Source organism: Abrus precatorius, unplaced genomic scaffold (assembly GCF_003935025.1).
Source record: "Abrus precatorius isolate BTA unplaced genomic scaffold, Abrus_2018 Scaffold7, whole genome shotgun sequence".
Lineage (NCBI taxonomy): Eukaryota > Viridiplantae > Streptophyta > Magnoliopsida > Fabales > Fabaceae > Abrus > Abrus precatorius.
The window spans coordinates 36664305-36676717 of record NW_020874417.1 but is presented as its reverse complement, the minus strand read 5'-3'; the positions used below and the strand labels follow the sequence as shown (position 1 = coordinate 36676717).

Below are 12413 nucleotides of genomic sequence, written 5' to 3'. Positions count from 1 at the left end.
AAACACTAATTTGAACAACTTACGCAATCTTTTTCTTTTTTCATTCGCAAGATCTAGCATAGTGTTCTTACCTTCCTATTTTTTAATAATATTTATTATCTTAAAAAATTAAAATATATTTAATATTTTTTTTAATAATTAAAAATATTTACATTAATAAAAGATAAGAATATTTGAAATTATTCGACTTTTTTGGCTTCCAATGTGCTAGAGATTGACAGGACTCAGATGAGAACATACATGTGTGAACATGTGATATAGCCTGAGCGGTCTAATGGTCTCATCAATTTAGGTTTCATTGTTTCAAGGCCAGTAATTTGCAAATGTTGGAGAAAATAGCAGCAACAATTGAAACTCTTTTTATAAAACAAAACCACTTCTGTACATGCTGGGAAGCCAATATATATAGATTAGGCAGCTAAAATATTGGTTAGCTTGGGTACAAAAGAAGCTGAGCCTACCTTAAAATGGTAATACAATAATAATACATGCTGAATGGATATTATTGGAGTATGGGTGCCGACATCCCAAGACCTACATCACATTTTGTGTCTGTCAAGCTGTGTTAAGAATCTTATAGTTTATTTAACTAATTTAAAATTTTATTTGATTAAAATATTATTATTTAATAAATAAAGTTATTTTATTAATTTATAATATTTTTTTAAATACTACTTGTTTAAATCTATAATTTTATCTTTTTTTTTCATCCGATTTAATTTATATTCGACTTGAGTCACGTAACTATATGTAGTGAGTGAGTCTACTATTAAAATTTTTTTACATACACAAAAATTCGAACCTGAGACTTTATTTAAGTGATATTGAACTATTTACTATTTGGATTAATTTCTGTTAATTATAATTTTATCTTTAATATTTTAAAAAAAATATTTATTTACCTTAATATTTTAGGGTTACATTTTTCATTTCAATCTTTTTGATAAACAATTGAGTTTTAAAAATTTACAAGAATTTAAATTAACATTCTGAAAAGAAATTTTAAGTGTGATTAACTATTTTTAAAAATTGGATAGATCATAGAAGCTCTATCTCATTAGCTTTAACATTAGAAATAGTAAAATAATGTGAAAATAATTCTTAAAATGATGGTGTTCGCCAAACAAATTCAAGGAAAACAAACATAGAGTATGTTGAACAATGGAGTTCAAATAAATAAAATAGAACAAATCTAGAGACACACTTACAGCAGCAACGGCATTATCAATTAACATTTGAAATTGAAAGAACGAAGAAACATAAGAGGGCATTCCTTTTTTCTTAAACTTTTTTCAGATGTTCCCTACCTGCAGCTAATTTGTCTGTCCTCAACAAGATTTTGAAACATTATTTTGTAACAAACACTGTAAATCAGTGGATGGCAATGATGCAGGACCCCTTATTAGCAAGCACCAGTTTGGACTATAATGTTAGCTTTTAAGAAATTTGGGACCGTCTCTTAAAAGTCTGCAAAATCCAAATTTCAGTTCAACAACAATCATCCCACATGGACCATTGTCTTTGATGGCGCAATCAGCGCAATCTAACACCATTCACTCATCAATTTTTAATCAGTTATGTAAAAAACCATAATCCATTTTTAAATAAAAAAATGAAAACTGCTATATCTTTTATTGATTGTCATATAATATATTGCTGAAACACATTATCACAGAGTACAGCACAGTTCATGTATCCACTATACAACTTGTAAAGCCACAATAACTTTTTGCCCCTCTTGACCAAGTGGATCATTAAGTCGCAAATCATGGCTCATATTTTCGGTTTCAAACTTCCACTGTTCATAAGAAGGGACACTGTATTGTCTGCAATTTTCAACCCAATTTGTCGCATTGTTCCCACATCAAATCTTTCCATGTAGCAAAATATATTTTTGACTAAAGACAATCTTATTTGAGTATGGTAAAAAATATTTAATTGAATGAAAAAAGTGTCAAAAATATATATTTAGAGTATGATTAATTTAAGAAAATAATTATAATAGTGTTGATGTTATTCTATTTTACAAAACTTGTTCAAAGATTAAAAAAACATTATTCTTATGAATCTTTTGAAAATAATGAATAAAGGATAAAATAAATTTTGAAACCAAACATAGCCTCCGTAACTCGTGAAGGCTTAGCCCACAACATAACTGTTCATTCACCAAACCAAACATCAATCCCACCGGCCAGTGGGCCTACTGGTACAACTGGTTGAGTGCTTCCATTGTTAAAAACACATTTGTTTGCATTTATGATAAGTGATTAGACACTTAATAAGACAACTCAATCTTGTGATTAAGCAGTCATTAGCATAAATAAAATAGGAATTTTACTTTTTAATTTCATATAGCTTCTCTCTCCGAGCAATTACTGGGTGATTTCAGACTATGTAGTCTCAACCACTTATTTCTTGCTATATGTCAATTTTTTCAAAAAATTGTCAAATTTATATAAGTAACATAATATAATTGGTTTGAGTTTGGATTATACAAAAATAAATAAAAATCATGTTTTCCTTTATCACAATTGATTACAGTCTGTTTGGCATGACGTTGGTGTACATGTTTTAATTTAAGAGACGTTTATGACTTTTTAAACGTAAACATCAATGCATATTAACCGATTTCGCTAGTTTTTGACTTTAAACATAATCGATTCTATAAAATGGCTGCGGGTTGTTTTTAATTCCTACAGAGGTTTTTTTTCTACTGCTGAATACATAAATGTTCCAAGTTCCAACTAGCTAATCAACCCAACGGAGATTATATTTACACAAACTTAGAATCAAATTTCACTTTTTTTAAAAAAAAATTGGAGTCTAATAAATTATCATCCATCGATTAGGGATTATAGAATTAAGCTCTTCAGCTTTTTTTCAAGCTAAATGTGGATGCTACATGTTGCTGCTCTCGGGACTTTCAAGGCAACTACATCGATGCAAATAGAAAACACAGTGATTGTGGAGGATATTGCACCACGGAAAGGGTTAATTTATGCACAGGAAAACTGGTTAGTAGTTAGATGAACACAGAATCATATCACTCATTGCTCTTGTCTGTTTCGGGAATGGAAGTTAATCAGCTTAGCTTGGTCACGAGACATGCCAATCAAGTATATAGGACGTCACTAACTTAGCTGTTTAAAGTTTGGTCTCAATCCCACATGCCACATATATAATCTTGAGGGTGCATACGTAAGCTTTTTTATTTTATTGTTTCATAGATGTTGTCGAATCATGCAAAATTCTATTTGATGTTTATAAATAATCTATATCATTGTAACTCTTTTTGTGTAGTGATATGGTAATGGATAAGATTTAATTTGGTTGAAGATTCGTACACTTATTTTGTATTTAAGAAAGATTCATGGTTTAGACTTAGCACCCACGAAGATATATATATATATATATATATATATATATATATATATATATATATAGAGAGAGAGAGAGAGAGAGAGAGAGAGAGAGCAATGACTCAAGCATGTTTGTGTTGTTTGAGGAGAGAAATACAAGAAACAATCATTCATTAATATTCTATGTAATTATGTGTTGAAATTATGTCTTAGAACTTGAGTAATCTATGTCCTCTACTAACATATAATATTACAGAATCCTTCTTCTTCAAAAGATTAAAATATATTATACTTTAATTTATTTTAATATAAATAATTAAATGAACACTATAAAAAATTTCATATACTAATAAATAAAAATTGTTAAGATGATTTTTTATTAGTATAATATCGTCAAACAAAAAATAATTAGTTAGCATAAAGTTTTAAAATTTATAATAATAAATCATAACATAGTATACTAATATTTTAATATTTTTACTAACAAAATTATTTGTTAGTGCAATATATCTTATCATTAGTATAAACTCACGATGTGTGTAATAAAAAATTAGTTTTTTTTTTAATTAAAAGTACATATATTAACAAAGACTAATTTAATATTATTATTAATAAATAAAAAATATTATTTTCTCTTCACAATTCCGAACATTATAAACAATGAAATATAAATCCTTATTGTTAACTTTTGAGACTTTTTAAAGACAATATGCAATTTTCAATAAATTTGAAATCGATAATAGCAGCTTTTAAAATTAATTTATCCTATTTAAATCCTAGAATTAGGAAAAAAATATTTTTAATATAATAAATATTTTTCATTAAAAATTTTATTTAATATATATTAAAATCATTCACAAGATTAAATTTTTAGACATACCCATTTTAATATAATATTTTAATTTTATTAGTATACTTAAGATTGAATTAATTATTTCAAGAAATGACTTATAGACCCATCCAAAATAAAATTTTATTAAAACACACACATCTTCACAACAAAAGAAAATTCATCTGGGCAGCTCTCACGGAACGTATATCATTTTCCTTTTCTTAATACAGTGAGTATGAAAATGTCTGTGATCTATAGGAGATGAAGGTTAATTAAGATCCAAAAAACATGGCTATAAAATTAACACGTTAACTAAAACGCAATGATCCTATCACCAAAAGTAGTCGGTAAAAGTATTGTCAGTTTGCTCCTTAACCAGCAAGTTAAAATCTTTAACAATGAGTCATGACTAATGATACTTGTAAGCATGATTACAAGTTTCGAATATATTCAAAGATAAATTCATCTTAATTACTATTACCCAATTCTTTAAAAGTTAGTGTTTGTTTATTTTTCAATTCACACCATCCAAGCATACTAAAAATATAATTCAATCCTTATGGAAGTCTATAAGAAATTCTGATTTTGTGAGTATGTATTTTAAACAAATATTATTTATCTTGGTATGAAAATCATGCATTCATATATCCTCACCTTGAAAAGCTTTAGATGTCATAACATGACATGATACAAGTTAACAAAAATGTCTATAAATTAATGCATCATTAATGTTTTAGAAACTAATATCATTAACCATGATAGAATATTAAATTCTTACAAATCAAATTCTGAATTTAAAAGTCAATGAGAAAACATTGATCTTCCAGAACCAGGATATAGACCATTGTAATGGGTTTTAAATGAACTGTGGAAATTGTATTGCGGTAAAGGAAGCAAGTTAAGCATACTTACTAATGAGGAAAAGTCAATATTCATGATGCTTTTTGAGAAAAATAAATAGTGATAATTGCTCCATGCATATGCTATTTTGTATTAAAAAGAAATAATGCATAAATATTTCCTTTTGCTGTCACATCCATGGTTTCAAGAATCACTTGTGCTATTAGTTGTCATATAGAAACGCCAAGAACACACTGCTTAAAGGACTTCCCTTTCTTCTTGGAAAGCAAAATCAGTATGGATATGTTTACTGTTACTTGTGTTAGTAAGTTACACCCTCGTTGACCCTTTAATCCATGTGTCAAGAAGACATTGGATACATTAGAAACACAATTTAATTAACCTTCATAAACTCTTGTTATACAAGAGCTTATATATAGATTACTTTTTTAACAAATTATATTAAAATAAATATAAAAACTTGTAAAAATTATAAATCATTTTCAAATACCCTTTTACTCTAAATTTGATTTAATTAAGTATGGAAAGACTTTCTATAAGTTATAAAACATGAATATAAATCTGTGTTCATTTTTAAGAATTTAGTTATTTATCTATTTGTTATAAGACTTATTATAAATTTTTCATTAGAAAATATTAAAATACTTCATTTTTATTAGTCAAATTAACAATTTACAGAAGTTTAATTCTCTCTTGAAAAACAAGAGCAACAGCTGTCGATAGGTTTTATTCTCTCTTTTATTTAAGACTTGAGAGCAAATCTCTACCTCTATTTTATAAGTATTAAGATAATAAGAACGGAAAATGTTTGAATATTGGTGTATGTATCGAGATTTTAAATCCCCTAAAAGTATAAAATTGCGAAGCAATTTAAGACTTCGTAGTTAAAAAAATATAGTTTGCTTTCATAAACAGTTATAAATTTATTGCTTTGTTTTATTTTAATTTTTTATTTTCATAAAGTTGAATAAAAAATTATAAAAGCAGCCAAAGCTTGCTTTTACCATTTTATGTCTACATATTTACAAAATAAAGTAAGAACAGAGAGGCATTTTATAATATATATATATATATATATATATATATATATATATATATATATATATATATATAACCAACCAATCTTTTTTTTCATATTTAAATGCTATATCAGTATAAAAAGATAGCCATCCAAAGAAAGTGCAGGCGTACCAAACATCCAATGTATTATTGTCCCTCCAACGGGTTTTCTGTGGGCCATTCCACTTTATATGTTTTTAACTTGTTTTTCTCTTCTTTCCTTTGAATCCAAGACTTTTGTACACAATATATAATATTTTTTTTATTAACTTTAATTCTTATAGTTGAAATAAATATCTAACAATACTGTTAGAAAATTAGCCATTTATATTATAAAAAACTGAGTCCAAAAGTCAAGAAATAACAACAAAAGAAAAGCTAAAAAAGAACTCCCAAGTCCTCCAAGTAAAGAATTAAAGAACAGAGCAATATTTGGTGAAGTGGCAGTAAAACTAATAGAATCTGTTGGATGAAAACATGAGTGTTAATCATCCTTGTAATGTAAACAAGTGTTTAGATTAGATTGTGGAAGGCAGAAGAAAAAAGTTATTTGCATACTACGGGCGAAGGTGAATTTTATAAAAGACGACACTTGAAAGAATTTGAATATAGTGCGCTCCAACGTTCAAATACCCCAAGGATCCTCGTGATCCATCAAACGGTCACAAATTTCCATGTGAACTTCTTTAAATTGATCCAAAGCTTCATCATAAAATTTCTTTTCTTTTCATTTAGAAGCTTTTTGCTTATGTAACTATAAATAAGAGATTGCTCAATCTTGCATGCAGATCTCCAACAAAATCATAATTTTGAGACACACTCCCTCATTATTCATCATCTTTATCATTATTATACCTTCCTGTCTACGTGAAATAATGCAATAAACCTATGCCAGAGTGGTACTTTTCTTACCCCTTTTTAAATTATAGTTCATCTTCTTTTCAAATTTTACTCACTCAAAGTTCACTTGTCAGATCCCAACATCACAGCAAACCGTGATCTGATCAAGACCCACCTTCCAAAATGCAATTTTGGACATGGGTTTCAAACCTTGTTCTGGTTTTTTCATTTCTCAGTCAGTTCTCAGAAAGTGTAGCACAGACATCTTCAACACCACAGGCTCCAATCTGTTCAGAAGAAGACAGAGCTTCTCTTCTCAGCTTTAAAGGCAGCATTGTGGAGGACACAACAGAGACACTGTCTTCATGGACAAGCAGAGACTGCTGTGATGGTGGCTGGGAAGGAGTTCAATGCAATCCATCCACAGGGAGAGTTAACGTGTTGCAGATACAGAGGCCAGAGAGAGACAGTGGCACTTATATGAAGGGCACTCTTTCCCCCTCACTGGGCAATTTGCATTTCTTGGAGGTAATGGTGATAAGTGGTATGAAGCATATTACAGGACCAGTTCCTGCTAGCTTCTCAAATTTGACCCGCCTCACCCAGCTAGTTTTGGAAGACAATTCCCTTGGAGGCTACATCCCTCCAAGTTTAGGTCGTTTGTCCTTGCTCCAGACCCTTTCACTCAGCGGGAACCATCTGAAAGGACAGATCCCTCCAACACTAGGGGCTCTGAGAAACCTTAACCAGATTAACTTAGCGAGAAATTTATTGGCAGGTTCTATCCCCCCTAGTTTTAAAGCTCTTCAAAGTTTGCAATACCTTGATCTCAGCTACAATTTGTTATCAGGGCCTATTCCGGATTGTGTTGGGGAGTTCAAAAATTTGACCTACATAGATCTATCCTATAACCTTCTAACCGGAAAAATTCCAATTTCCCTGTTTGGCCTTGTCAATCTTTTAGACCTGTCCTTGAGCTATAACAAGCTCACAGGGAACATCCCAGATCAGATTGGGAGTCTGAAATCCCTAACAAGTCTTCAACTCAGTGGCAATCTGCTCACAGGGCATGTTCCACTGTCCATATCAAGATTACAGAACCTTTGGTACCTTAATGTATCGAGGAATGGGCTCTCGGATCCCTTACCAGCAATCCCTAGCAGAGGAATCCCAGCCCTTTTGTCCATAGACCTGTCTTATAATAATCTCAGTCTTGGAAATGTTCCTGATTGGATCAGAAGCAAGCAACTCAAAGATGTCCACCTAGCCGGGTGCAAATTGAAGGGAGATCTTCCACACTTCGTAAGACCTGACTCTCTCAGCTCCATAGACCTTTCAGATAACTACCTGGTTGATGGAATTTCAAATTTCTTCACAAATATGTCCAGCTTGCAAAAGGTCAAGCTCTCAAACAACCAGTTGAGGTTCGACATTTCTGAAATTAAGTTGCCAACAGAGCTGTCTTCAATAGACTTGCATGCAAATCTATTGGTGGGTTCATTGTCAACAATCATAAATAACGAGACAAGCAGCTCTTTGGAGGTTATAGATGTATCAAACAATTTCATTTCAGGTCACGTTCCTGATTTTGTGGAAGGCTCAAGCTACAAGGTGCTGAACTTGGGGAGCAACAATATATCAGGTTCAATTCCAGTCTCTATCTCAAATTTGGTAGAACTTGAGAGACTGGATATTTCAAGAAATCACATAGTGGGAACCATCCCCTCAACTCTAGGTCAGTTGCAGAAACTACAATGGCTTGACGTATCCATTAACGGACTAACAGGCCAAATTCCAGGTAGTTTGTCACAGATCACTGGCCTAAAGCATGCAAGCTTCAGGGCAAACAGGCTATGTGGAGAAATACCACAAACTAGACCGTTCAATATCTTTCCGGCAGTTGCTTACGCCCACAATTTGTGCTTATGTGGCAAACCTTTACAGCCATGCAAGAAACAAGTATAGGTCAGTGAGACGCTGACTCTATTATTAAATATGCTCATGGCTTGTGACCATTGTTACATGAGCAAGTTAGAATAGGCACCACCATATATTTGAATCTTTCTTTTCAAGATCAACCGCTGCTGAAGTTTAATTTTATAATTCAATATTTTTTCAATAAAAGATGCGCTCATTTTACAGCGTACTTTAGATTTCAGATAAACAAGTGTAAACATTAAGTGGGCACACCAGAAAATATTACAGCAAAACCAAGTGCGTGGACCTTGCTCTCCAAGGTTGAGCGCAATACAGAAGCTGACCATGCCCTCAAAGAATCTTCTTATCCAGAAAAGTGTTAATCTAGCTAATGAAGTTAAGTCCTACTGAATGCAACCCTCGTGTCAAACTAATGAATCGCTAGAGCCATATCAGACTAAATAATCAGCAGCCTTAAGCATATTTAAGCAAGAACCAGAATTAGAGCGGTAAGAGCCTCTTGTAGAAAACAATGTAACTGCCATTCATGAATATTTCAAGAGACAGAGCACAGATTGATGTTACACGAGAATTTCAAAGCCATCAAAATAGTAACACCTAAATATAAAATTCCTACTAAAACATGTTCTAAAATTTACAACCCTAGTCTAAGAAGTAAAGTAACCGTTTCCAGAGTCTCATGAGGTTTAAGGAACGCCAAAATGCCACTATTACTCGTCGTCAGTTAACTCTTCAACTTCTTTTGTGGCAATTTCCTTATCAGACCCATCTTGATCCTGCCAAAAAGAAGCAACAGCTTTAGAAGTAAGAATAAACAATTAACACCATACCAAATACACTTTGAAGCTTAAAAAACAAGCTTACTTCATCTTCAGCAGCTTTATAGCTTTCCATAGCCTTTTCATATTCTGCCTTGAGTTCAACAACTTTATCCAAATAAGGCTTCTTCTCCTGAACCATTGAGCCATGTCATAACATTTGGTCGATATCAAGTCGCATTGTTAAACAATTTAAGAAACAATTAAATCTAAACGCAGCATAATTAACTTACTTCATCAGTCATAGACTTCCACTTTTCACCAGCCTCTTTGCCAACCTATAGTTTTTCCATCAAAATGCTAATCAATGAATCCATTCATCAATTCACTTAATAAAGCCTAGGCAAACTTCAACTTAGCAAATTTTACGCACCCTTTTAACGTCCTTTGAATCAGGATTAGCTTCCTTAAAAGTTTTTCTAAAATCATCCCTGCAACATATTACCTCAATCAAACACCGGAGCAAAATCACAACATCACTAACAGAACAGACATAGGCAAGCAAAAATAAGCCTTACAAGAAGAGAAAGAAGGCTGTGGGGGGACGCTTGGGCATGTTAGGATCCTTAACCTTCTTGCCCTTCTCAACTTTGGCCTTCTTTGCCTTTGGCTCTTTAGATTTGGGCTTCTTCCTACACAATTTCAAAAGAAAAACCAAGTAACAAGTCAATACGAACACTGCTAAATGCTTGCAAACAGGTTGAGAAAATAAAGGACCACAAAAATAAAAAACCACCTCTCCGGCTTCTTAGCTTCAGCAGCCTGTTCCACAACCTGAGCATCTAAGCAACCAAATAAAATAAAAATTACAAAAAAGCAACCAAACAATTACAACAATCATATACACGAAACAAAAAAACCAATCATACCCAAGTTCATTTTAATTTTAGCTTCAAGACTGCAACTGTGCATGTTGATCAGCGCCACCGGCACATCCTTGTTACACTCTTCACTGCAAACGAACAATCAACGACAAATCGCACTTACACCAGCAAACACCACGCTAAAGACAATAAAACCTAGAACGAAACACAATTTTCTCGACGTTGCAAAGGACACAAAAAGCAGAACGTAATAGTAAACACGAAATCTAATAGGTTACAGTTAACAAAGAACTCAAACAAATCGATCTAGTTATCGAAGATGTGAACATTGAGAAACGAACCATCGAGCAAAAGCACTGCCATCTTTAGCACGAACGAGAACGGAAGCGGAGCGAGAATCAACGGCGTCAACTCTCTTTCTCGATTGCGAAGCCATTTCGATCTTCACTCACTCGATGCTTTCTTCTTTCTCACTCTTCGAATCAAAACGAGAGAATAATTGATTGATTCCAATATATAAATAAATGAAATGAATGAAAGGAGGGAAAAACAAATATGCATTGTTTTCGTTTTAGCGCCAATAACCGCGCCTTTTCCTTTGCCTTCTCTTTTTCCTTTTTTTCCATTCATTCTCGCGCGTATTCCAATTGTGACCTGTCTCTAATTGGGCCGCATTTTTTCGTTATTACATTGGGCCTATTATCTTTTTTAAATTGAGCCATTTTACATTGGGCCAAATAGCTTTTTTTTTCACATTAGACAAAAAAACAGATCTTCATTTTCACCTTGCAATCACATTTTTTCCTTCACGCAATATCAACTTTTTTTTCTCTCCTAAACAAGAAGATGTATTAGTAACTCTATCATAAAAATCATCGATTATAATTATTTTATATATATAAAAGCATAGAATATTTTCTTATTTTTCAGAGTATAATAATTTTTTTTCTTCTGAAGTACAACATAAGTTCCATTGTTGCATTGTTTGATACGAACATCTCATAAAAAAAAAATTGTCAACTGTTAGTTTGATGAGTTTAATCGTAATGTTTTATTAATCAACTGGAAAACACTTTATTTTATAAAAATAAACTTTCATTTAATTTTATTAATTTTTTTTATAACAATAATTACACATTTTAAAAAAGTGTGATAAGTGTAACTATAAAACCAAAATCATATTTTTCTATATAATTCATATGTTGTTTATTTCGTGTCAAATGGCCTTTCCTGTAATCAAATGCATGCAACTTTGAATTCTCTGTTTGTTGCGGAATTTTCTTACGTTGACAAATAGGTCAAGGTTTCAGGTTGAAGATGAATCATATACAGTGACTATTGAATTCGTATTTCAAAATATAATCTTTCAATTTTCCCAATAATTAAGTACTTAAATTCCTACACAACTTAAAATATAAGATATAAAGTAAATGAATATGCATTATTTATTATTTAATATACCTTGTATTGAACAATGATCGTTCCACATTTATTCTTTTAATCAGCAAATTTCTCGTACATACGAGTATTGTTAATTATTAAATAAAAAGTTAAAATAAAAAATAGATTGCATTTAATTTTTTTTTAATATAACTAATTTTATAAAATTATAAGAATAAAAATTATATTACATCGATGTATTAAATCAATATAAATAAAAAAAGAACTTTAAACTTAAGAATTAATTGTAATTATTTTTTAATTTTGTATTTTTTGCATTTATTTAATTTCTTTGTAAATAAAACATTTATTAAAAATACTAATAAAATGATATATTTTTGTTAAATTTGAAAGAATGATAAAGTATAGTTTGAATTTTCTAATAGTTTGAGTAATTTATCACATAATCTTGAAAGCCATCCCGCAGATCTCTTTTTCCTTT

The 12413-nt window shown here is 31.0% G+C and overlaps 2 protein-coding genes across 2 annotated transcripts; one reads left to right on the top strand and one right to left on the bottom strand.

The window, feature by feature from the left end:
- Positions 1-7134: 7134 nt before the first annotated feature.
- On the top strand, positions 7135-8954 carry LOC113873430 (LRR receptor-like serine/threonine-protein kinase FLS2). Its single transcript, XM_027511536.1, has one exon. The coding sequence runs from the start codon at positions 7135-7137 to the stop codon at positions 8914-8916; it is 1782 nt and encodes a 593-aa protein (XP_027367337.1). The 3' UTR covers positions 8917-8954.
- A 608-nt stretch (positions 8955-9562) lies between these two features.
- On the bottom strand, positions 9563-10967 carry LOC113873509 (high mobility group B protein 7-like). The gene is made up of 8 exons (XM_027511657.1): positions 10873-10967; positions 10577-10659; positions 10444-10489; positions 10226-10339; positions 10081-10138; positions 9941-9985; positions 9754-9840; positions 9563-9665 (listed from the first exon to the last, which is right to left on the bottom strand). The coding sequence occupies exons 1-8, from the start codon at positions 10965-10967 to the stop codon at positions 9600-9602; spliced, it is 594 nt and encodes a 197-aa protein (XP_027367458.1). The 3' UTR covers positions 9563-9599.
- Between the last annotated feature and the right edge of the window lie 1446 nt (positions 10968-12413).